The following is a 27,524-nucleotide window of genomic DNA, read 5'->3' as shown; positions in this document are numbered from 1 at the left end:
GAAAAGTGGGCGGGATGAGACAGGATCCATGTGATTATTCTCCTGTGCGTGATGCTTCTGATCTATAATCAATTAGGACAAGATAATTGTTTGACCAGTATTCATGAAAAGTAGCCAATACTAATAGTATAGTAGTTTATAGTATAAAATTAAAAGGGGGGGAGGCACGATTAGAAATGTTTAGTGCCCTTTAACGTATTTGATTATTTATTTTTAATCGACCTGTGATTCTCTCTGCTCCAATGCATCGTCCGCAGCAGTAAGAGATTCTGAACTTGCTTTTGGCTTTAGACACTCATGATGGGAGAGCCCTTTGCAAAGAAATAGTTAAAGCCTCCAACCTTCACTAAAGTACTTACCCTAAAGAAACACATCCTCATTGGCTCACAGACTACTCAGATAAAGCCCTTTTGTGCATCAAGAGCAGAGCAAACAGCAAGTTCTTCACTTCATTGAAGATAATCAGTAATTGGCCAAAGACGTGGAAGCCAGATAACCGAAAACCGACTATAGGGAGAGTAAAACAAGAAGGGGCATTCAAGAACAAAGTGAAGCTGACAATGCTCAAGCACAAAACCTGAAGTCATAAGAGTAAGAGTGCAAGCAGGAGTGAATCCAGCGTGGTGGTGTGAAATGTTGCGAACAGTGCTGGTTGTCCATAAGGGTTCGAGACAGAGCAGAGAGAGAGCGAGAGACTTTTTCTTTTACTGGGAGGAGATGCTGTATCCACAGGCCGTTTGGGCTGGATGGAGCTGGATGAATTCATTAAAGGCATCGCAGTCTCTCCCAGCTGCCATCTCTCCCCCTGCAGCCAGACTCCGATCAATGGCAGGAATACATCCAAAACAACATTTAGCACAAGACCTCGGAAGCAGGGGTGCATTTAAGACTTCTCCGTGTGCACACATCTCCCCTGGATGTGAGAGCAGTTTCGAAATGCGCTATTGAAGTCGAGCAGGGGAGGTATGGGAGCAATGGGCTTGTATCACAACGGAGAACATTGTTTAACGCGGACACTTCGAGATGAGAGTGTGTATGTTATTCATATTGAAGAAAAGAAACATGTTTAAATACCAAATGAAGATAAAATAAGCTCTTGAATGAAAGTGCGATTACCTCAAATTCAATACTTGCACCTGATATATTAATTTACTCATCATCCAAGTTTGAACACAGGGAAAACACACATTTCTTATTCCTATACGTCAACGTCCTAGGATAATCCTTTCCACATAAAATATCAGATGGTCAATACCGATAGTTTTAGCGGCACATCCATTTAGTCATATTAACTTTTCTTAAGTTAACATTAACCCAACTTGCCCCTTTGACACACTTCAAATGTATTATGTAATTTAAATAGCACCAGACACAACTGATAAGATTTCACACATGAACCTCCATGAGCAAAAGCAAAATGCTTCTAGTACCATCTAGTGGTTGTAAAAAAATATATATACTGATGTGATGGTGCTATGGAGGACAAAGTCTATAAATGTAAACAGAGTCCTGCCCACAGCCTTCAGTTAATCATACATGATGGGCTAATGTGTACCGTGCACACGCTATAGTGTGGCGGAATTTAACTATGCGCTTGGTCCCATTAGAAAATCGTGACGTATGTATTCGCTATAAAACTCTCTTAGGAGAGAAGCACCCCACTGTGTGCTGATGGGTGGACGTTTCATTTTTCTGCTATATTTCATTTATACGATAACCGTGCATGCCCCACTTACTGAGGAATATACTATACAATGTCTATGATGTACATTGTTTTATACTTTAAACAAAGGCAGGGTTTATTAGCCCAGTGATCTATTGCCTTACTCTGAACCAGATCGTATTTACGCTTTAGAGATTAAGGGTTCGTGGTGCTGCTCACTGAACGAACACATCACTGGCACTTTCCAGACATCAATAAAATCTACTGTCATTATATCAACTACGATTCTATAGCTTTAACAGTAAATGTGACAATAAATGAAACAAAAGTCACACTTTACAAACAGACTGTGTTTTTATATATGAACATTCATTGTCCAATGCACTGTTGTCAAAAAAAGAAAATAAACAACAAGCACAACATGGTGACTTCAATCATGTCCACGGCTTTTCAAAATCAAAACACAGTCGCACGCTGGATACCCACATCAGTGGTATTAACATCACAGTACGACCTACCCAGGTTCTGCAAACTTAGTACCTGTATCTTTGGAAAATATAAAAGCTTAATTTCAATATACACTGAATCCGGATAAGATCAAAAATCAGTCGTACAGTAAAATGTCAGATTTTCATCTTAATGGCTTATGTCTAAAATTGGTGAAATATGTCACTCTTTAGAGAGCTCACCACTAATTTCACCTGATAAACATTTCATTTAATCACATACGTTTAAAATCAATGGCGAGGTCATGTGCCGCCTCTCCGTCTCTACTTCACCTCCTGTTTCTCTCTCAGCAGTCTCAGCCCGGCATTCAGAGTGACTCTTCCTGAGACGTCATTTTATCTCTCGAATAGAAAACAATCATTTTCTTACAAAAAATACCTGAATAATCAGAGAGATGCAATGACAGTGAAAAGTACGATTAGTACCAGTACGAGCTTAGTTTTACTCAGATTTAACAAGGCGGAGGTGTTGTGGACTACAATTCCCAGCACAACATGTTTGCAAATAAACACTTCTTGTAGTCCTTTGTTGGGATTCAACCATCATTAGCTTTGACAGACTATAAATGACAGCTATACGCACTGCAGTCGACATTATGTGTCAATGTTTTCAGTGAAAACTCAAATTCCAGCTACACTTTTTATCATTGCTGTCATGATGTTGCTGCTTTACATTATACAGGACAAGACGTCCCCACACATGGAAACATTACAGGCCCGAAGGGTCATTATGATAAAGTCTGTTATCAGATTCAGCTTTTTCTGCAAAAGAAAAACAAGACAGACCATGTACCACAGTGTGAAAACTGTGGTTTCAATTAACATGGCTGTTTACTTATTGATTGGACTGTATCTTTCTGTTTCAAGGCACAAGAGCGCTGGGAGTGTCTGTCCAGAAAGGTCCTGGAGTTTAAAAATGTGCACACGGGCCTTCAGGGGTCTCCTGGTTCCCCTCGCTCACAGGGTGATCCGGGCACAGTGGTGCTTGAGCTTGCAGGGCAGCACCCCGCGGTTCAGCTGATAAAACTCCACCAACTGGATCAAGTCTGTGAATTGTGTGTGACCATCGTCCAGGCTGTAGAATAACTCCCCTTCAGCGTCCACCTACATGCACAAACATGTACGTCACGCACAAAGGAAACGCACACAAGAAAATGTTACATGCAAGTTGAAGCTAAAATCTTTTGGTGATTTTTGGGAGATGCATGAAATGCATCTTGTGACTGTATTTGCAAACAGTGGATTGTACTCACAGGTAAGATCTGAAAGTGTTTGACTTTCTGCATGTGGCACAATGACAGTACAAATGTCTTGGGGTTGCTTTGGCTGTCCCTTAGAAGAAACACTCTGAAAACAAAAAGAAGTCTTTACTGTGGTTCCAATTCTTCACCTTGGTACAGAAACGTATTGCATCCACTTAAAAAAAAAACCTGCTCAGTTTTTCTGCATTAACTAGATGCCTCAAAATCCTTTGTACTTTACGTCTGAACAATCCACAAGTCCTGAGCCGACAAATGAATAACAATGGCATCTATATAACTTAAAGACAAGTGTCTCCCAACGTCTCGAACCAAAATAAAACCGGATCAAACTACACAGGCAGGACATGGTTGCTTCAACGCTCTCAAAGTATAGGCCATATGATTTTTTCACAAGTGAATTCAATACACTTCCGTACAGGCCCCATTTTAAGATTTTCTACAATAAAGATGCCAATTAATCTAAAATGTGAATGAACTAAAAGTTTTGAACATGTAATATGACATATGCTGGAACATAATGTACAACCCAGAGCATACAACATCTCCAAAAGGAATTTATTGCAGAGCACTAGAGAATCTTACTTTATACCCCTTGTAGATTTACTAACAGACTTTATAGGGATAATGAAACACATTTCGATGTGCTCTTTGAGCTGTAAACTGAACTATATGACTGTTCTTTGATGAAATATATTAATGTTGGTTGTAATATCACATTTATGACCTAATCTATAAAATATTATTATAAAGTTATGACGCCACCTAGTGTTTCAAACTGTTTTGAACCTTGCAGGGCCAATGCTTACATAGAATGTAGAGTCAACCACTTGGAACGTCTCTTTTTCATTACATTAGGTATATAGAGCTCATGAGTGGGAATCTGGAAAGCAAAGTCTCCTGAAAGTAAAGTAAACCCCTGAATCATCACATTGTCAGAAACCGAGACAATGCAACACCATATTTGTGTAATGCAGCTCTAATGTCTATTATGTTCTCCTCAAAGATTTACTGTACATCTCACTCTCAGTGATTATATTTAGCACCTTTATCTGTCCAATGATTTGGGCAGAGAATTCAAATGTGAATCAGATCCAATGGTATTTAATATGGAAGGAGCCTTTAATAATAGCACAACCAGGCAGATGACAAAGAGTGAAGTTCAGACTGCAGCCGCTTACCCATCGACGAGACCCTGTTGAGTGATCAGACGCTGAGCCTCATCCCTCGACAGTTTGCTGTGGAACCACGGCTGAGCTATGTGCAGCACTGAAGCACACAGAAAGACAACATGTATGTTACAAATGGTTTGTGTCATACAGTGTGCATGCAGAAAATCTGAATAATAACACTGTGTGGCACCAACCTATGTTTGACATTGAACTCAGTGATGTCGAGGGGCTCCCATGACTGCTCAGACGATGACAGCTTTTCCTCTTAGGCACAAAGAAGTTACAGAGTCAAATTAAGTTTAGAAAATTCTAATTCATTTATTCAGTTTCTCTTCTCTTCTTATTCTTGTTTAAAAACATCCCACGTTTTATATAACTCTTGTCACACTGGATATTAATATGTTTAATTAGGTTGTACATTTTAAGAACACATAACTTCGTTAGAGGAATTTGATCCTAGGTCCTTGTTCATTTTTAGCAACATTTAATTTAGAGATTGTCAGTTAATAGTAAATGTGTCCACTGGATGAAGTAAAAACATGGATGATAAAAAAATCACACATCATCACTGACTAATCTGCCAAACCCTGACTTACCCTCCATGACAGACCCTCCGCTACAGCCACAGACAACGCCTCAGACGGGTTCTCAATGACGCGGCTCTTCTGGCCGGAAAAATCCATGGCCACCAGCGAGTTCTCAGAGATGCTTCTCTAAAAAGACACAGTTTATATGGAGTCATTTCGGAATAACAGTCATATGGTCTTATAAATGTTTTCTAAAAATCTCACTTTTTCCTTTATTTTCCATGGGACAGCTGAAAATACAGATGGAAAAACACACATATGTATTACTGTGTTTTTTTATTTTTTTGGTTTCCTTTGTACTGTGGTGAGGCAGTAGATTGACTTCTTGTGATATTGTGTTGCCATCTAGTGGCTTCATCATTTCTACATGCTTCCAGACAGAAGAGGCTGTGAAGAGAACGGCTCACAGACACATTTTACCCATTTAAGCAGCTATCAAGTGAGTGGCTCTAAACAGCTGCACACACTGAAGGAAAGTCTTCTTATCAGGGTTAACAAGAGGTTTCACAGTTGCCACATTCATTCCTCCACCAGCTACATAGCTCAGGATTTAAACACATGGAAAAAACAAAGTGAGCAGTGTTTACTTAGGGGACAGCAGTGTTCCAGTTACTCTTATCTACTCAAAGATACTTATCATCACTTATCAAAGTTTGACTTACAGTAACATTGTGTTTAAATATGGCTGCTATTTACTTTCCAGTGTGAACACTGTTTTCTCATTGTAGCACCAGCTGCTAAAACTGTCATGTGACCTACAGCAGATTCACCATCCTGACCAGGCGTTTGGCAGATTAATGCACTCCTCGATCTTTAATCCTCTTGGCAAAGGCTGCTGGACACACATGAACCTCTTACAGCGGAGAAGAGGTGATGAGTTGTTAAATCTGAGAGCAGCTGATTGCTGTGTATTTATAGAAAGGAGACGGTTCATGCACATGTCCAAAAGCCATAAATAGATTGTGTTCGCTGCCACAAAAATACTCCCAGATGAGTCTGAGGCTATTCTGGGACAAGAAACCTGCATTAGCACACTGAAGGTGCCTTATTTGTCCTACGCAACTATATGACCACACTGCCACTACATGTGTTGGCAAGTGTTAGCCGCAACAGATTATTTTAACACATGGAAATTTGCCTCTGATGCTCATTCATTCATCATCATTCATGTTCCTTCGATGACCCTCTGGGTGAGGTATGTGTTACAACAGACTGCATTTAAAGATGGACGACATGACTGCTCTCCAAAGGTGAGTCTCAATGGCACCCTGGTGGCTGGCTGCAGTATAGGTCATACATTTTGCCTCCTCCATGTTTGCAGATGGGACATGTATCAAAATGGCCTCACTCAGCTAACATGAACTACAAAGTTGTGTGCTAATGCAGATTTGTCACTAGGATCACCTGGTTACACATTGCCATTTAATTCATTGTTAATGTATAGGAACAGGGAAAAAAGCTAATTTAAATATTCATTTATTTTTAGTTTCACGAGAAGCAGAGGACAGTGAAATAATATTATGAGCTTCAGCTTACCATTGGTGAGGCTTTTTGTTTCTGGTGTGGCTGAATGAAGTTTTGGTACAGCTGCATCCCATACTGAAATAGAAACGTGAGCATATTTAATTATAACTTTAAAATACTTTCAGTCAACCTGTAGAAGAGTGATGAAAATGGACAGGTACAAATATTTCAGTCTGCTGTGCTTTACTGTATATTATATAAAGATGTGAAGGAGAGTCTAATGCTGTAACCTGTCTCCAGCAGACATCCAGACAACAAATAACATGCTGCTGCTATCAAGAGAGGGGCTGCTAATCCTGCATATCTTCCCTTGACCTCCTCCTGAAGCTAAATCTGATTCTAGCATTGACTCGACATTCCTCCTCTCAGACGTGGGCCTGGAGTTTGTGATGGGCAAGCTGACCTTTAACAAGCGCATGGCCGTGATCCAGCAGGTCCTGGTCGGCTCATCATCTGCACAGAACAGCTTCAAGTCCCGTGCTGAGCTACACTTTGCGGACTATAGAGAGGGAGAGACGTTACATTAAAAACTAAGAGAGTTCAACATGCTGGAAATCAATACTTCTGCTCCTCCAGTGCACTTTTACCATGTCCAGAAAAGTGATGGTACCTTGACGCAGAAGCCGTAATCTGTGGGCGCTCCGTGCAGTTTTTTTGCTGACAGGACGGAGAAAACATCACAGTCGCTAAAGTCGGCAATGAACTGGAGATGCCTTGGTTCCTGTACAACAAAGACACAACAACATACAATCATCAAAATCACTGAGTTAAAACGTTCATTCCCCTAACATGAGTGTGTGTAATGCAAAAGAAAGTACGTTTTTATATGCGTTTGTTTTGTTTTTTTGAGCAGTTTGCAGGATTATACAAAACTACCGGACAGATAACCAAAAGACTTGGTGGAAGGATGCAGTACAGATCAGGAAAGAACCAATTCAAGAATCTGACATTTTCTTTAAAGTTGAGAGATCGAGAGTTTTTTTTGTTGCATTATTGTTGATTGCTCAGCTAATAACACATGGATCTCATTCATTTCATTAATTAATTTCATTAGAGGACTACTAAAACTTGGTGGAGGTAATGTACTGAGTGCCATTCTAGTTTAATTTTAGAATTTAATATAAAATTATTATCTTATAAAACAAAAACAGCAAACATTGGATGAATTCCTTTAGGAATTGAATTAATCCATGATTACAGTCTGATCTTTTTAGCTGATTAAGGACAGAGGTGGAGGTTGCATATATAACAATGCATATGAATCAATGAGTCTATTATCAAGAGTGAGGGTGCAGTTGAACTATAAATGTAATTAGTGAGATAAGGATAAATTTAGAAATATTGATTCATGCTGCACTGACACAGTATGAACAGCCGCATTGTGCCAGAGATACATTTCCGAGGAGAAAAAAAAACACAAGGACTACCACTGTTCTGCTTTTCATGTGACGCACTGTTCCCACTTCCTTATTTAAAGTAAAGCCACAGCTGTGAGCGTCTGTGCTGACTGACTTGCAATGTGTCCGACCGAGACCACAGATGAATGTAAACCTGCTTGAGCAAAAAGCGGGCACCGTACCAAAGCCTTCCTGTGCTCGACAAACAAAAGGTCCACTGTTGTAGGAAATGAAAGCAGTTGAGAAGTTTGCGTTGGCACGGCCGGTGCCTCGGTATGAGGTTCACTTGTCAGCAGCATTGAGAGCACTGTTTCTGCCTGGCTGCTGTGCCAGCTGACCTAAGGAAAATCAAGCTCAACCTGTTCCCCTGCCCTTTCACAACACAAGTGAAAAATATCTGAACCCACTGTGCAAAGTGCGACGAGGATTCATTCATAGATTAAATCAGGCATTTTTATTTTGCAAATGGTGCCGTGCATTTTTATTTTTTATCTTAGATCTAAACTATGGCAACAAAGGACTTAAGCATAATGGTCTTAGTTGTATGAAAAAAAATCCCCACTGGATTTTAATTGCTTTTGATTTTCCAGCAATACGGAGATGAAAACATCCTGAGGATGATTTTGTTTTACTGACCTTGGACGTTCCCTTATTGGAAAAATAAAGCCCAGACCTCCGCAGGACAAAATAAAACTTCTTCCAAGATTTCCTGCTTATCTCTTTGGCATGAAGGTGCCCGTGTATCTCCGGACAAGTGCTGGAGTTGAGGAAAGTCTGTGTTGGGTAGAAAAATATTTGTCAGTAGATGTGTAGGTGTGTGTGTGTGTGTAGTTGACTTTAGAGTTAACACACACAACACATTTAGACAGAGGTTGAGAAACTCACAATTGGCTCACTCAAGGTCAAAGAGAGTTGACTGTTATTAGAGAGAATCTGATACCTGTATAAGCTGAGAGTGATCCACCATCCCATTGGTTTCACTGGATATGGAGACCATGTGATCCGGGAAAAACTCCTACCAATATGAAAGCACCTCAGTATTACAACAGTGCTGAACTCCTCATACCACAGCATGGTGGGAATACCTGTAGGATGATGTATCAAATGCAAACGTACGTGAAGGAATTGCAATGTGCACAAGTTACTCACCAGAGGTTTCCTGAAGAATTCATATTTAGCATAATTCTTCCTAAAATACAGCCTGCTGTCTGTGTCCAGCCCCCAGCCTGACAGCACCTCTATGACGGACTCATGGTCTTCAATGGTTCTCTCTAGTAACACACGGAGAAAAGAAAGTAAAAAAAGCAGCTAGTGTATTTAAGTGCCACAATTGACTCAAACCAAAGTTAAAGATCACAGAGAAAAGCTACATCTTCATAAGATTTTCCTGCAGGAGCTATACTGCTCAACTTCGAGGCACAGAGTTTGATTATTAACCTTTTATGAGTGTGTAATCTCGTAAAGCAGTAAAACATAAACTAATCATTTTCTAGCACTAAAACGGATGATGGAATTATTGGGAAAAAAACGTTTTGTGTACAGGCAGTCATGTTAAGCAAAGCTGAACTATGAGCAACATCAGGAAAGATATTAGTCATGATGGTGATACAAATAAATCAAAACTGACATATACCTTGCTTCATAAATAATTTAATTTAATTAGGATTTATAAATATACTCTTCGTATGTTGAGCAAAAAGCAAACTATAATCTATCCTACATACTATAGAAACCATCTATCTCCAATCCCTTAACTTTTACAAATTACTAAAATTGATGAATAACAAGCATCTAGACTCAAGCTTTTCTGTGGAAAGCAGTGACATGTAGTCTTGACTGAAACACTGAAGAGTGGAACAGGGCAGATGGATGAATTATGTAATGTGTGCAATAGTGTGAAAATGCAGCTGAGAAATCATTTATACGGTCACACTGTCACTTTTCGGACCAGTTTTAATTTATCATTGACAAATATGTGTGTTTTCAGCCGTTGGCTCACTTACAATTGTATATTTGATGCTTTTCATGCATCCCTATTAAATGCAGATTGAGTGGATGATGTAACATATACTGACATCACAGTACATGTTATGTAAATGAGGTTGCAGCTAATCTTTTTGAAAATGTGCATCAATTCAACTGTTATTCAGCAGCAGCAGGTAGTGCAGCTTGGAAAATAAGAGGTAACAGCAGAGCCCAGTCAACAGAGCTGATACAATGAGAGAAAATCCATATGTCTCAGTGTAGACAGTGATGTCTTTGTACATGCACTGCACTACGTCTCTATTATTGCAATTCCAATAGAGTAATAACAGTCTACACCAGGGAGATCTATAATTAATGTCTCTCAGTGATAGAGACACTATCCAACATCAGCTCCTCTCACATTTTACACCATGTGGTTAAGGATTCAACAGAAAACACAGAGGACAGTGATTTATTCAGCCCTCATGGATCTACATCACACCACCACTTAATCCTATCATCAAATCAAGCACATCTCGCCTCAAGGACTTCACATGATTAATACGAGTACATACCGTACACATGTTAAAACCAAAGAGTTCATGGTTTCATGTGTATTTAGAAAGAAAACTGTAATCTGATCTGGTTCATCACACTGTCTTGGACTTCAATTTTTTTCCTCTGGGCCAGAAGACTATTTGCAGAAAAACATCTGAAAGGTGAACAATGATTCAGAGGTGTAGAATGAGGCTCACCAAAGATGTCATTTTAATATAGCAAAATAATTCTAACGATGAAATGATGCATTCAAAGAAAATATAATTTTTCTTATGGTTCATTTTGAAATAAAAGGATTAAGACCGTCACGTCACAACAAAATTACATCTAGCATGCAATCCTAAACCAGTGCCTACAGTCCCATCATGAAACCACATTTAAATTCACTAGATCCCGATTTTTCTTTGGATATGCACCAAATTGCACACACTCAGAAACATCAGACCCCTTAATATTTTGTCATCATAAACCATGAATTATTCTTTCAGAAATCACAAAAATGTTTGAAAAACACGTTGAATGGGTTCTTCCCTTACTCATACCAAGTTTCATGTTAATCTGTCCTGTAGTTTTTGTGTAATCTTACAAATAATCCAACCAACAAACAAATGGACAGGAGGAATACAACCTCCTCAGCGGAGGTAAACATATACAGTATCCAATACACTCTATGTAAGAGTGGCTCTGATTGCAGTTTGCGGGGGGGGGGGCTTTAACATCTCAAGCATTTAGACATTTTATTATTAATCATACTGTCATGAAGATTTTTTTGTATTCTCACATGAAGAGAATTTTTCAGAAAACAAACTTTCTTACCTATTCCTAGATGTGAGAGGTGTTCAAACAGGGTCCAGCTGTGGTCATCGATGCAGTGGTTCTTCAGGACGAACAGCTGGCATATGTCGCGGGCAGTGATGTCACTGGGAACTTCTACTGCTCTGCTGGTGTTGTCTTCATTATAAACTTTGATTACCTGCAACAGCAGCATTGAATCAAGAAAACCATTCACTGGGAGTGGGGAACTTCCTACCTTGAAGGAGCTGAGACGGTTGCTTTTGCCCTGAAGTAATGCAGAGACCAGTATTAAACATGAGGCAAAGTATCAGACACATTAATCAGTTTGACCTACATACAGCAGTTATCTAGCCCCTGCTTTCATTTACAGCAACACGATATTCAGAAAATCACAAGTAGAGAACAATATGCACAGACTGTTCCAGGATATAAACACTTGAATAATCTTGCATCACCACATTGAGACATGATACACTTGAAAATGAATCCATCTGAAAGTATAACTCACCGCCCCTCTGTCTGAAATCGAGCAGAGTTCTGAGGTTGGGCAAGCTCTGTAGCCTATACATGGCTGAGTACACAGCATCGCAAAGGAGAGCTTTTGTAAGAAACATAAAAACACGCATCAGACAGCACCGCAAGTGTCAGCTGGGAGGCAAAGAGTGTCTCCCGCTCTCCGTCTCTCTCTCTTGCTCAGTGCTGCAGTGGGGCTGAAAGGAGGTAATTGGACAAAACGGCTTCTAAGCACAACGCTCTCCTGACTCCACGTATCTGTATCTGTGTTGCTGGTGCTCCTCACCACCACGAGGTATCAAGAAGCCAGAGATCAATCTGATCACTCACTAGTGGGTGGAGACTGAGGGAGAGAGAGACAGAGAAAGAGAGAGAGAGAACGAGATGGGGGCAGAAAGTCACAAGGCTCCCACCCCCCCTCCTCTCTACTCCCATTCACACACCCATGGCAAGCAGGGTTCTCAGCATAAAGCCCTGCAAGGGCCAAGAGCAGTAATAATGGTGCTGGTTAGATGTAATGCTAGTTTGGTCAACTTAGCCCAAAATTGGCCAGTGGCGGGGGTGGTGGTGTTGGTGGAGATGATAGGGGATCAGAGCTTCTCTCAGGGTAAACCACTAGTGTTCAGGTAGCCTGCATGGAGCCTTACAGGACAAATATATTTGTTTGTCCATGTCCAGCATTGACAGTATACTTAAAGTGTAATATCATCTTGGAGACAGAGACAACAAGAAAAGTGATGAAGTTACACTATTGGTCAACTGTTTGTGTGTATATATATACAGTATATATATATATATATATATATATATATATATATATACATATGTATATATACACACAAACAGCACACACACACAAACTGTAATTACTCTAGTTCTACAGGTCAATTATTGTCATTGTTTTACACAGGATACTTGAAAACACAGAGTGGACAGTACTGTTAATCATTGTTGAAGAGTTTATAATGAATGGCCAGACAAGGCAGCATGCTGCATGAACTACTGATGTTTTATCAGTGAACACAGAGGAGCATTCATCAGCAACTAGCCCCGATCCCAATGTACACATGCTTTCACCTGAAAAGCATTCACGTCCGCTCACATCCTGTCAATCATGTTATGTTGCAACATGCAGACTAAAAAATAGCTGCAGATTATTATTAGATAGATAATTATTATTATTGTTCCTCACTGCAACAACCAAAAATTAGCATCAGCTTAATTCAGTATCTTTAGGTAATATTTGCATTCACCAGTGCTGCTGAGTTAAGACTGATAAGACATAATCAGGAAGCGAATGTGTCTGGATCACAGTTTGCAATAGTCTCTGTTTCTGTCTATCCAGACAAAAACACAGTCTTCCAAGTGAAAAAGGGTCAACAGCAACAAGTCTCCATTTAAGGGGCTCTGCAACTCAGGAATATTGTCGATGACAAGCGTGAATGTACAAAAAGCAATGCATTTTAAAGCTAAAATGTGCTAGTGTGGATAAAGCCATAAAGCCAGGTGGTTTAAACCTCACCAGTCAAATAAAATCTGGTAGGTTGGTAGAATCTATTATTGTTTCACCAGCTCTGTAGACCAGCAGTGCCAAGCACAGATCTGAGCAACTCTCAGCAATAGTGAAACTGTCAACATTAATTCAGTGAACATCTCCTACAACGTTAGCTTGAAATGTTAGCGTAAAATGGCAGAACAAAACTCTTTGCCTCCTCCAACTCAAAGACTGAAACAGATTGGTGCTATAAAGTCTGCTGCTGTGGCAAGAAACTTTTTCCAAACTTGTACAGTTGAATCCAACACTGAACTCAATCTCATCTGTGAGTGGTCACAACCCTTTGTCTGTATAACGTCCACACACCACTTTATCAGTCAGACTCTACAATGTGTAACAACAAGCCCACATTCGACACAATTTGATTTTAACCTTTCTATCTCTGAGGTGAGGCGTAAAGTGGCGGACAGTGCAACAGAACATAATGTGATGTGTTACAAATGGTTTTCAAGTGGCTTTTCAATAATAAAAAAAGTCAGTAAATCCAGACACGGGTTATGCAGGACTATATATAGCTTTGTTGAATAAAAAACTCCTCTATTAGACCTCATTATCTCAAGGACAGGACAGAGTGATCCATGTTGCCAATTAGACTACTATGGCTTAACCTTGAACTGCACTCTCACAGCTGCAGCTCTATCACTGGGTGGTGGTGAGGGGGTTGCCTCCAGACTCATCCATCTACAGAAAACCACTGACTAATGTCCTCCCTGCTCCTCATGGTTAAAACTCTGGAAAAACTCATAGTCTCACCTTCTTATAGATCTTTACCATTAGTGCCCAGATGCTGTATGCACCTACAGAGCTGCACCATCTATAGCCTCACTGGTTAGTTACACTTGGCTTCTAAACATTAACTTAGTTGTTAATTCAAAAATTGGACATTTTAAAATACAAATAGCCAGAATACCATTTGCTACTCAGATCATTTACCATCAGATCAATTAGAGCCAATGTTTTGAGTCAAAACAATGCTTTGTGAGTTCATTGATCGAACCAATTTCCCCAAAGCCCCCAATCAAAAACCTAATCCACTGGACGCAACTGAAATCTGATTGGCCCCTGAAGTGCCCCTGTCCTGTCAATAGCCTTTTTTTCCTAAATAAATGTGCCACTTACAAACAATACTGACATTAACTATGACAATTTGCTGAGCTTTTTTAACAAACACAATGTGCTTGAACAAGGAACAATTTAAAACATATATTATATCGAGCTAACATTAAACAAGGAGAGACTTAAATGTGCACCTTACTCGAAAACAGGAATTGTGTATGGATGTTGGACATGTAATTGTCCCCTCTGTGTAAACTGTGCCTCCTTTATGGCCCCTGATTCAGAAAAATCCTAGATCCGCCACTGACTTTATCCTAAATTTAACCTCATCAATTTATTTCAAATTGGACTTGCTGTGATGACTGATGATGGGTTGACATCACAGTAACATCACCCAATGTTGCCTTGAGAGATTGTAAACAGACCGATTTTACCTTATATAGCAAATAATTATATATACCCAATTGTAAATAGATTACATTACCATGAAGGTGTGGGGTTTGCAGATGGTTTATAAAATTGTCATGAACTCACAGCAGCATTTTCAACAGACGAGCACGTAGTTATTAGCCTCACAAACATCATCCGGAATCTTTACCAAAGATTAATTCAAACAATGTTTTGAACAACAGTTTAAATAACCCAAAGTAAAATTTGCAAAATCTGTAGTGACCAGGAACCGAACAGGAATATAGCATCATCTGAAAAATCCAAACAGTAAAAGAGAAAGTACGAAGGACTTCATGTGAAGTTTCCTACCTGCTTCTGCAGAAAAAGTGGTGTGATAGCTGGCAATGTAACTCTTCTTGCACGGAAATTCATGCTTTTGTCTTAGATGCACAAATAACTACATGAAAAGCATCAACACATTACTGGGAATAATGATAATGTACGAATTATGAATCTAATGAGAATAGAGTGTTTTTCTGTAGCGTAACTCTATTGGATACCATTCGCAGTAAGATCTGTCACAATGAAAGTGTGAGAGAAAAAGTCACGTTGACTCCCCGCAACACAAACTCCTCCTGTGTCCTTGGAAATGTGAAAGCTTCTTTCCTTTTTTCTCCTTTCAGAAAAGCAATTCCAAAACACAAAACTGAAAATGGGGGGGAAAAAGTTTTTTTCTCATGGTGAACAGAGTTGAAATATACAGTACAAGGCCAGAGAAAGTTAAAGTAACTGGAATCAAAGTCACGAGTGATAATGTCAGAATCGCAGCATATGAGCTGAAGAGTTCCCAGAAAGCACATGTGGTTTTTACTGACTTTGTAGCCCACATAGCTATTTTTAGTCTCTGAAATATTAAACATTTAATTTTAACCATCATCAGACCTACTTTTATTTATTTAAAGTCTTATTTCCTATAACTATTTAAATATGCATTCAAATTTGTATTAGCATTATTACCACCATCGTAAGTGGAGGTGGCAGTAGTAGTAGTGCTGACTTGTAGCGGACGCTTCGCTTTCATAAACACACAGAAAGAGTTCCCAGAAAGAGAGAGAAAGAGAAAGAGAAAGAGAGAGAGAGAGAGAGCGAGCGAGCGAGAGACAGAGAGAGATATGGACCTTCAGACAAGTCCTTACTCCCACAGCTACAATTCACAGCCCACATCTGTTTTACTGTAAGACAATATAAGGCAACCATGAATCTGCTATCTTTACAATACAAGCCTCAGTAGTTACCATTTGAATATCAGAGATCAATGTAAGATTTTCAAAAATATTATTTTAGGAGAAATACATTTAAACAGCTGCCTTTATTTTGATATTCTCTAATGCATCTAAGTTTCCACTACTACATGGAACTATATGAGGAGTAATTTCACAAATTACAATATTCAAAGATACCAGGAGCAGACAGGCAGACAGGCAGACTCAACTAGAAAGACTCAGACAGACTAGATGGAAGATACATTTCTGTATTGAAAGATTATTGAAGTATTACAATAACCAACCACAGTGTAGTGCCCATTAAGTAAATGGAAAATGGTCTGTATCTATATTGCATTTTTCTAGTCTTGATGACCACTCAAAGTGATTCACAGTACAGTTTTGCCATTCACCCCATCACACACACATTCACATAGTGCATCTATGTGGAGTGCTTACTATCACACATTACTCACACGCTGCTGGCACAGGCGTCAGGGGCAATTTGGGGATCAGTGTCTTGCCTAAGGGAACTTTGACATGCAAAACTGAGGAGCAGGGGATCGAACCGCCGACTTTCTGGTTACATCCTGAGCCACAGCTGCCTCTGTTCAAAACGTGTCTGTTGATAGCCTGTGATGTCGCCTTATCCTCAAAGTTAGCGATGGCTTCACAATTGTGTTTTTGAAAAACAAAAACATTTACAGCTACTGGAAAAAGCCCATACACTGAATTTAAAAAGATACACTGCTTTCGTTTCTGCCGATGGAGAAATCCATGTTATATTCAACCTCACTGCCCTGACTGTGGAAGCCAGATACCAGTCATTGTCCTCTCTTTCAGATCGTGAGAACAGACAGAAAGAGATGAACCTCCCACAACAGCATTGGTGTTTATCTGGAAACGCAGCACTGTGACTTGTGAGAGCACAGATAGACGCTGCTAGTTATCACGCTGCTAAAATGAATTGGAATTAATGGAGCCAGGATGATAACAGAGTCTCCACAGCTCCCATAATAAAGCCAGCTCCAGACATACTGTCCTTGAGCACAGTTGATTCAATCAAAATCCCTTTTGCAGGCTCTGTCAAAGACAAGATGGTAAAACTAAGGTGCAGCAGCGCATTTATGCAGGTATAGTGTACACCCATGTCTGGGCAGAGGGATTTACAGTATACTTAGTCAGAAACAGCCAAGCATATGTCAATATGCATCTTGCAAAGCCAGTCCTGTCATAATCCTATGTGCAGAGGATGTTTGTTCCTTGAGTTTGTCAAAGCCACTGGAAGAAGAATACACTGCGGGAACTGAAGAGAGTTCCATTTCATTACGTAACCTGTGAGCTTCATGGGGGGGGGGGGGGGTATTAAAAAAATGACTATAAATAAGACAGTAAAACAATAGAAGCTATTTTGTACATGCAACCAACAGTAAGCAAAGCACTTAACAGAATTTTAATAAAAGAAAAACTGCCAGCTAAGTTGCTGTAGAGGGAGAATCATCTACAAATCTAGACAAAGAGACATGGAATCTTAGTTGATTGTATTACAATGGTGGCCACAGCACTACCACTTACACCACTGTTACCTCAACAGGTGCAGAATTTCAGACTTGAAGCACTGAAAATGTAGCAGAGAAAATAAAATGGTGACCAGAACTCAGAGGAGCACAAACTCTTCCAAAGCCCAATAATTAGTAAAGCGGCACCACATTGCTTAGATAACAGTTACCAAAACATGCCTGATTTTTTTTCTTTCATTTAGATCCATTAATAATTCTCTGAGAAATTGTTGAAAGTGACATAAAATGCTTTTTAAGAAAAAATACATGAATCCGTTGTAATGGGTTCTGCCCTGATGCAAACCACATCCTTACACAAAGTTTCATGGAAATCCGTCAAGTGGTTTTTGTTTAATGCTGCAAACTAACAAACTAACAAACTAACAAACAAAGTCACTGAAAACATAAGCTCCTTTGCAGAGGTAGTAATCAAGTAAAGATCCTCATTGTACTCATGTAGAGTATTGTTGTAAATGCACTTGTTGCTTTCCACCATTGCTATACTCTTGGTCATAACTAATGCCAAAAAAATTCATAACTGGTCAAAGTGTGGAGCTCGAAATGAGTTGACAGTATCCAGTGACCATTACAGGAACTCCAAAATAATGCATTACCTCACTGAAAATGGATGTGAAGACCTGTTTCTCCAATTTGTTAGTTCTGTACTTGAGGTGTTCAGTGCTATATACACAATCAGAACAACCTTCAGAGAGAAATTGACAAAATTCAAGTGCTTTTACGAAACTGTGTGGTCCTGATAAGATCATAAAAGATTGTGAACACATATTTATCTGTGCTGAGTGTTTGTGTTTCACAGATGGAGAGAGAGATGTCACTTGTGTTTGACACGGTATAATGAACACACATGCTGTCACTGAGCAATTCACTCAACTCTCATAATTGAATCCCTGGTTGTTCCTGTTTACACAAGACCAGCATCTTCAACTGTCGTTCAACAGGTGACAGTTCAGCCTCAAAATAATCCCACACTTTGTATATCTGCTAAACATAGTTGAACTTTGGTAGTTTGGTAAAAATTTGAATGTTAACATTGATGTTCATCACAATAAAGCAGAGGAAGGAGGTCATAGAATTAAAAAGCTTTAAATGGTCTTACTAGTAAAGGATGTTGAAAACGGTGCACATCTGGCAAGTATAGTAATGATCCTACAGTTGTAATGAAAGACATGATTCATTCCGAAAAAACGGTGCTAAAATGTGCAGCAAAGCCAAGGTCAGAGCAGCTTTCTGAAGCCAGACAATGTGTTATGAAACCAACAGGAAACATGCATTTACACCACATTACTCAGTCTAAAAGGGGTGAGGGGGGCAAACCCCTTAAAGGCTCAGTGTGTATGATTTAGTGACATCTAGTGGTTAAGTTGTATGTAGCAGCTGATATGACAGAGAACCTGTGGTAGCCTTCAGTTGTCATAAAAAAATCAAAAGGTGTTTAGTTTTTCCAGTCTGGTAAATATAAAGGTCAGATTCTAGGGTAAAGACAAAAGTCTTACACAGTCGTGAAAACATCACTAGGATTCCTTTATATTCAATTTCTGCCAATAGAAATTGGCATTCACTAAAATCTTACACACTGGACCTTTAAGAAATAAAGGGGCAGCATCCAAGAGCAGATGACTTCCTATATATAACCCTCACTGTTGGGCACGAGGAGAGAAAGCTATGTGACTCCTTTGATTCTCACTATTGCATATACGCAACCACTCAAATTAGTGTTGATCGTGGTTTTAAAAATTAATAAAATCGGATTGTTTTAAATGTGAGAATTAAAATGATATCTGTAAATGTATTTTCCAGATACTGTGGTTGCAGCCGACACCAGCCCTCACTAATGATTGATTTGAGTTATTAAAACACAAACTATTCATGAGCTTGGTTCTGTTTTGTCAGTGAGCAGCTTTCTAACAAATGATTTATATGTGTTAAGTGTGACCCTGAGGACTGTGTAACATCTGCTGTAGACGGGAGGCTACGAACATGGACATGATGCATGTTGCATCTGAAATAACATCTCTGAGGGGGCAGGCATTTCCTCTGAGTCATACAGCTGAACTGAGCACTCAACACCGTCTGTCTGTGCGCTTCTGGTTTCTGGTGAGAGTCCAACCATGACTACCCAATATATTCCTGGAAAGTGTAAGCAGAGCCAGCTACTTGGACTAAACAATATTAACCTGGATCTGTCTGCACAATGAAAACCTGGTTGCAGAAAAGCCCCATCATTTAATGCTAGAGTATTTTTGTTTATGTAAGTGTGTGTCTGTCTGTCTGTGTGTGTGTGTCTGTCTGTGGTTGTCTGCAGTGACGGGTTGCTGAGCCAATGGACTGCGGAGCTGAAACCTCAACATTGCCAGCGGATACTTTTTCTGAGGTCAAACTAAAAAGTGCAGGAGGATTTCATTTCACTCTCATGTCAGAGTTGTATGTCTGAAACAGCTGAGGTACACACACACACACACACACACACACACACACACACACACACACACACACACACACACACACACACACACACACACACACACACACACACACACACACACACACACACACACACACACACACACAGATTTATTCACCATGGAAACTGATCTGTCCTAACAATCCAGTTGTCTTAACCTACCATACACTTTCATGTAGAGTTCACCTGACTGCCCACTGACTTCATGTGCATTTCTCCATGTTTTTCTGGAAGTTGTTCTGCCGACAGCAAATCTTTGTCACGATGCTGCCGTCATGACTTGATGGTTTTGTTATGTTATGGACCAAACCAATGCAAACACAGGGCAAACTGGGGGGTTCAGATAAACCAGTTTCTCATTAGTGAAATACTTTTAAATCCTGTATAAAAATACTGATGGGAAAATGACTACCCTTAAATAAACACTGGTTGGCTCAATGGACAATTTTCCTTTACAGAAAAGTTGAGGGATGAGTGCTGCACACTTGGATCAATGATGCCACTGCACTACAAAAAACCTGGTAGACAGAAAAGTCTGTAATGCAGAACATGAAAGTTGTATGAAACATATTTGGCCCCTCCCCACAAAAAGGGAATTTTGGGGGGGCAGGGCAACAACTGAACCAGGAAACATAAGAAGACAATGGTGTCGTTACAGTGATGCAAGCATACAGCTGATTTTCTTTTTTATTTAATTGACTAATGACTGAAAATTTGACTGGTAATTGTATACATTCAGTTTGTATATGGAAATGCAGTTCAGGCTTTCAATCCATTCCAATAAGTGGCCGAGGTGGTTGCCAAGAAGGCTGCTGAGTGGTGAAACTTGTATATTAGGACTTTGACTGGGTGTCGTGTTAATTCTTTACTGAGAAACCTAAGGATTATTCTTGCATTTACCCATGAAAAAGCCAAATTCGTGCAAATCCTCAACCGGTTTTCACAATAGGCTGGTTTGAGCACTGAGGAATTAGTAATAATTTTCTGATGTGAAATATTGAGTGACGAGGTAATAGGAAGATGAAAAACAATTTGATCACATTTGAGCGAATCACAAGCAATCATTGGTACAATGGAAAAAAGAAAAGTATTTTCAATGTCATCCCGAAAGCAACACATGAAAAGTGGTTGAATACTGCTGATGGTCGTATAAATACAGAGCTCTGTAACTTCTAGCTTTCCAATGAGTCATTGCTTTGAGTTGCCCCTTGCTGCTGCACATGCACATGAAGACGCATACCGCAAAGACACTGAAAACCCTAAGATCAGCTGCAGCACACATTAAAGGGATTCACATCCAGGAAATATCTGGTGGTTGACAAACCAGACTCATTCAACAGCCCAGGAAAATGTATAGACAAAATCCATTTGAAACCATAATTGTTAGCTTTCCAACATAATGAATGTGCTCTCTTTTTTAGATTTTGACAATGAAGTCTGTATAAATGTACAAATCAAATAAAGATCAGTTAGGTTAGATCATTTTTTGTCGTGCACAATACTACATTTTCTCGACCAAAAAGGGTCAAGCAACCACACTTGTAGGGCACCAAGGTGGTGTTGCTTTGACAAAAATACTAATAAGTGAATATCACTTTTTTATGAATTTGCATCATAGTGAAGAAGTGTGGTTGAGGCTGTAGTCAGGGGAGTATTTTTAGAATTTGGAGTGAAGTGTGCATCTTATTTAGTAAAAAAGACTTTTATTAAACTTACTCACGGACTAAAGCGCATTTCACCTGACAAAATCAACTGTTGCTGTAAGTCATAAACCTTCCACTGTATGTTACTGTACATACGTGCTGTGCTAGATTACAAAGCTCGTCAGGCATAGCAACAGTCACTCAGAGGGGCGGGGCTTAGTGTGCTAAAACAAACGCACAAGAGTGGCTGACTGGCGCCAGGCCAGATATTTCCTGGGTAAACCATAAAAGTTATATTCACATTTCAAATGCAACATCGATCACACTTATGTGTTGCCTATGTTTTGTTTTGTTTAGAAGCCACTGTACAGTATGCAAGTAAGAATCTGGGATCTCTAAAGTAATAACATTGTGTGCGCAAATTGTGCTGACACAGCATTTTTACATTCCAACTGTCCCTAATTTCCATACTCACATAACTGGTTCAACCATCCACATGCCATGACATTTCAGACGAATCACAAGCAAAACATCATGTAACTATGCATCTAATTACATTTAAATGCTGCATCGCCTGCAGTTGTTTTTCTGGCACTTGTTGCAATTTAAGTTTGCATAACTCTGCTGCCTGTGGTAACATATGGAAGACTTTACAACAGAGGCCTTGTTTTTTTTCCAGACAATATCCCTCTTTGTGTCGCAAACACCCTCAAGTACTATAAATGAAACACTCACCTGAGTTGCACTGCTTTTGGTCCACGGCAACAAACATTCAGAGACAAAGTGGGGGAGGGTTGAGGGGATAAGCTCAGGAAAAGGGTTTGGAACAGGAGAAGAGAAAGACTCCTCTTCCTCTTTATTGCCCCTGAAGGACAAAAAAAAACACAAGACACAGTGAGGGACAGAAACTGATGCTGCATAAAACAAGACGAGCATTGTTCGAACTTCTACGTGAGATCCCATACTTTTTAAAAGCACCAGGTATGTCACCCTGACTTTGCCTGAATCAGTCTCAAATGTGACATTGCAATCACGCATTAGTGGGAACAACTTATTGCTGGATGTTCCGCTGCTTGTGTCCCATGGACAGGAATGAGGATGAGGAGTGTAAATGGAGCAGGTGATAAACAAACTGACAGATCTGACAGAAACACAAGGCTGCCACTGTTCGTTCGGACCCTCCTGTGCTTTCAACAGACGACACACCCCACGCAGTCACCAACAGACTCTTGATAAGATGGAAGATAAAGCACATGTGAACCACCCCCCATATCACCACTATTAAATACAGCAGCTGCAAACAGACACAGACAGCGCTTGAGCAGCTGGCTGGTGGGAAGTGAAATCTACTACAATCCTGAAATCTAATAATCAATACATAAAGGAATTTTTTAAAACTTAATAATAACCTTTTACAACCACGATGCATCATTCCACCCTGCGAGTTGTAGTAATTCATAGTTTGTTCTTTACTTCTTTAGCATGTCATTGCTGCTGCTCAGGGGGTTAGAGCGGTCATCCTCTAACAGGAAGGCTGGTGATTCGATTCCAATCTCCCCCATTCTGCATGCTGAAGTCTTTGAGCAACATACTGAACCACCAATATCCCCCTTCTCATAGAGAAAGTGCTGCACACAGATGCACTGTAAGAATGGGTGAATGTACAACTGTAAAGAGCTTTGAGTGGTCAGGACAAGAAAAGTGCTATATACATACAGACCATGTATCATTTAAATCAGAAACACATAATAAACAAGAAAATATTCTATTTCAGCACACGTGCATATGAGTCTGGCCTCAGTCTCTGAAAGGTGCTGTTCTCTTTACTGCTCTGTACAAACAGCAGTTACTGAGTTACTGATTATCTCCCACAAACTAACAGGTACTTGATTCGATTCCAGCTCTCTAACTGCACTGTTGAAATAATACATTACACTTTCAATGACAGCTGCGTTCTGGTCCAGCCAATTATGTTTACAGGTACAAAGTCTACACCACAGCTTTTAAATAGACCTCTGTGTCTCACCGCTGCTAATACAAAGAGTGCACTATTCTTCTGCAGAGCAGTGTAGAGGAGGAAATGAATTATATAATTTTTTAATCTTATAAAACAGACTGGCTTCATTCATGGCAAGTTTTTCAAAAAAAAAGAGCCGTACCTGTTCCCCTTGCACAGCTTAATCCCGGTCTTCTGGGCATTTGGTGTCAGCAAAGGAGCTTGCAGAGGGATGAGGGCTGGGCTGGGGAAACCACTCACATTACTCCTGCCACTCTGAAAAATCTCTGCTTTCTCTCCGAGACCTCTGGAAGTGTGTATTTCGTCCAGCGTGTTATTCATATCACTCATGTGGGTTCAAGCTAAATCCAAGGCATCATCTGAGGCAGAGAGAAGAGGCAGGCTGTTGGACTGTGAGTAGAGAGCACAGTTAGAGCAAGCGGGCTGGCGGGGCTCCTCTGCTCACAGCTCAGCAGAGTGTACACACACACACACGCGTGCACGAGCGCACACTCAAACACACATAAGGTTTCTCTGGCTCATCTGCTGCCCATGAGGGTGGCCCAGTGGGGCAAACCGATCCCTCCTTCCCAAACATGATCCACCACAATAAAGATATTTTTAACACACTGACTCCCACAACAGTCATCCTTGCTCTGACCCAGTAGGGTATTAATAATCATCTAATTTGCTCAGGCTTATTTAGTCTTTTATATTGTTGTTGCTTTAATCTTTTTTTATTTATACTTGCCTTTGCAACCTGGAGGGCAGGGACTGCACACACAAACTGCACACAACACCCAAGGGGGAGTCTCTAGCACAGTACTGAGCGCGGGAGGTCTGCCAGTACCATAAACCAACTGTTCTTTTGTCATGGACTTCGCACAGGGATCCAAATTCCACTTTAAACTTAGTAAACTGTTCAGGGCTTGAGTTGTGCAGACAGACTAGCCAGCCCAGCAAATTGGTTGTGTTGTGGGCTGTGTCATTCAGTGACAGGCTCCATGTGGGGGGATGGTTGGGGATGATAACATCTCTCCAAGAGGTAATGTGTAACAGAGTCTGACAGGCTACTGGAGATACAGACTAACAGGGAGCATAGGCTTGAAGCAATAACCTACTACATTAACAGAAGATAATGGAATTACTGTGGTAAGATGTGAGAGGCTGGGGGGGACCTGAAAACCCAGTTGTTTTAAACGTAATAAAGGTGCATGGAACAGGCAAATCTCTTGCTCAGAGATGGATGTTGATCTGTACAACCTGCGTCTTTCTGTCTCCATTAATCCACACTCCTTCACATGTAATACACACTTTAAATCAATACCACAATTACAGGAGAAACAACAGGTCATCAGAGAAATCTGAGTTTCGCTGTGCCAGTGTTCCATTATGTTTACAAGGGAAAACCAGCCGTGTTAACATTAGTTTCTTGACTTTGGAGAGGAGCGAGCAGGAGGAGATCTGTGAAGACAAATGATTCAGCTGAGGTCCGACAGTGGACTGACACAAGGACAAGAAACGCCGGGTAGCATGAGAGGGCCAGAAATAACTCCCAGCCTGGAACACATTCTTTTGGTATCAGTCAATGCAAATGCTAATTACATTGGTGTAAGATGAAGGCCAAATCTATTTCAGGGAGTTATTAACAGTGTCTCACATTACTGTAAGGTACAGTTTTATTTATTTTATTACTGTGATGGATTGTAATGAATTAGGCACTATGAACCGCTCTTTTCTTCGCATTTTAACACCCTAACTAAAAGATGGCTTCACCTCCTGCTCCTTTCAGAATAAAGACAAAATCTAAATCTGTTTCCACCGTCCTGTTACGTTAAATATAAGATCTCAAAAAGAACCAGGCATAATTAAGGGACTAATATTTATGACAGACTGTTGGGCCAAGTGCCATTCTAGTAATTATGAGGTTGATCAATGTGTTATATTTAGCACGGGTTTCCTTTTTTGACATCAGCTCAAAGTGTACAAAACTAATTCTTGCTGTGAAAAATGTGTCTTTCATGCTTAAGAACATCAGAGGTTAAAGTACAGCTCATCTGCCATGTTCATGTGATGCACCTGGAGCTAACAACATTTGTTTACTGGTTCAGTTTATGTGATTGCACAGGATGAGGAAAAGCGGTTGGAAACTTTTCACACAGCAACAGCCCCTTTAGAAAATCTAAACTAACCTATTCATAATGTTGGACCGTAGGTATATCAGCTTGGTTATGGCCAAAAATTATATCAAGATAGAAATGTGGATTATGTTGAATTATCCTCATGATGTTTTCACTAGTTCATTTCATTTAAATTAAATGAATTGCAGTTTTCTTTACCCCAGAAAAGACCCTTTATATTTAAATATTTTATATTAACATCGAGGGGACCCTGTTTTTTACATTAGTCCAGACTGGACAAACTAAACACCTTTTGAGTTTTTATGACAACTGAAGCTACCACAGGTTCGTTTTCATGTTTGGAAGGGGAGGGTGAGGAGAGGGGTGTTCAGTTGCAACATGCAATTTAAACACTAGATATCACAACATTCTACACACTGTACCTTTAAGTTTAGAGTTTGCTCCCTGCTCCTGGGTGAGGGTTGTGGTTTTAAACTTCTGAATAAGCAGAGAATAAGTAAAACTGCATGAAAAGAAAAACATTTTTACAAATCTGAAGTAGATCTGTGATAATTATTAATACTGAGTTGTTGCCCAGCCCTGAGTAGGATGCGATTTGATACTTGACACTTTAGTGCCATGTTCATCATAGCTATATGATGGAGTGACAATACCTCTAAGTGGTTTTCTTATTCTATAATGTGAACATTTTGTTTGTGTTTTATATATTAACAGTCAATGTCGAAGTCATCAGGCTTGACTTTAGATTTTGATGAAACATAGAACTGTCGCAGGAGTTGAAATATCCTCCCCAGGTTGTGCAGGTCAATAAGACACGTTCCCAACCTTCACGTGTTTGTTTGTCTTTTATCTTTCTATCTCTGCAGACTGTTCAAACTGTTTCCTCACTGTCAAACTGTTGAGATGAGAGGGGCACATCGTGACTCGTGTACCAGACAACGACAAATTAACAAACACGATGTTAAAGCAGCCTAAAGACGCAAACACACACCAATACAGAAAGTATAAAGTGAATGCGTCACAGGCCCCTCCCTGGCCCCGCTGCACCAGCCGGAACCGACTCGTTAACACTGTTTAAAATAATAAATCAAAAAACACAACATGATGTTTCAGTACAGCTGTTTTTACCTTGAGCCTCTTCAAGCTTCGTCTCCTCCTCACACTCCTCATGTCGCAGCTCCGGAGGAAACGCTCTCACTGTGTCTGCACGTGCTGCAGGAGCGCTCCTCTCACCTGCCCTACGTCATCACGTCTCCTCTTCACCCACTTTTAACATGAACATTAACATGATGTCAAATATCAATGAAACGGTGTCAAGTCATTCATTGTGATTTCCAAGAGTAAGTCTGCGGAAAATGACAAGTAGATGTTGAATGTTAAACAATTATCTAAAAAATATAAATGTTATTAACTGTAAATGTTTAATCTAAAGTCCACATTGAATAAATAGAAAACTATAAATATGAAATGTTTAACAAAGTGTTATTAAATTTAAATGTTA

The 27,524-nt window shown here is 39.9% G+C and overlaps 1 protein-coding gene across 6 annotated transcripts; it reads right to left on the bottom strand.

Moving 5' to 3' along the window:
- Window positions 1-1,998: 1,998 nt before the first annotated feature.
- grb14 (growth factor receptor-bound protein 14) lies at window positions 1,999-27,281 on the bottom strand. Of its 6 annotated transcripts, none has more exons than XM_020090269.2 (15): window positions 27,152-27,281; window positions 24,046-24,262; window positions 22,622-22,751; window positions 11,448-11,604; window positions 9,258-9,379; window positions 9,049-9,123; window positions 8,745-8,882; window positions 7,322-7,432; window positions 7,115-7,210; window positions 6,724-6,786; window positions 5,197-5,313; window positions 4,795-4,864; window positions 4,610-4,697; window positions 3,423-3,516; window positions 1,999-3,273 (listed from the first exon to the last, which is right to left on the bottom strand). In XM_020090269.2, the coding sequence occupies exons 2-15, from the start codon at window positions 24,231-24,233 to the stop codon at window positions 3,127-3,129; spliced, it is 1,596 nt and encodes a 531-aa protein (XP_019945828.2). In that variant the 5' UTR covers window positions 24,234-24,262; window positions 27,152-27,281; the 3' UTR covers window positions 1,999-3,126. The 6 variants fall into 6 exon arrangements, with proteins under 6 accessions (XP_019945828.2, XP_019945830.2, XP_019945831.2 ...); XM_020090271.2 differs by having other exon boundaries at window positions 24,046-24,293; window positions 27,152-27,248; XM_020090272.2 differs by lacking the exon at window positions 27,152-27,281 and adding an exon at window positions 23,360-23,529 and having other exon boundaries at window positions 24,046-24,185.
- Window positions 27,282-27,524: the final 243 nt, after the last annotated feature.

This window comes from Paralichthys olivaceus, chromosome 10 (assembly GCF_024713975.1).
Source record: "Paralichthys olivaceus isolate ysfri-2021 chromosome 10, ASM2471397v2, whole genome shotgun sequence".
Classification (NCBI taxonomy): Eukaryota; Metazoa; Chordata; class Actinopteri; order Pleuronectiformes; family Paralichthyidae; genus Paralichthys; species Paralichthys olivaceus.
This window is presented reverse-complemented; position numbering and strand designations above follow the sequence as displayed.

What these genes read in the sequence shown, in the direction of transcription:
- grb14 (XM_020090269.2), bottom strand. Translation starts at nt 24,233, where the DNA reads ATGAGTGATATGAATAACACGCTGGACGAAATACACACTTCCAGAGGT. An exon ending in CCTCTCACATCTAGGAATAG is followed by an intron (nt 9,380 to 11,447) that starts GTAAGAAAGTTT and finishes GTGTGTTACTAG; the next exon opens with AGAGAACCATTGAAGACCAT. An exon ending in ATTACGGCTTCTGCGTCAAG is followed by an intron (nt 7,211 to 7,321) that starts GTACCATCACTT and finishes CCCTCTCTATAG; the next exon opens with TCCGCAAAGTGTAGCTCAGC.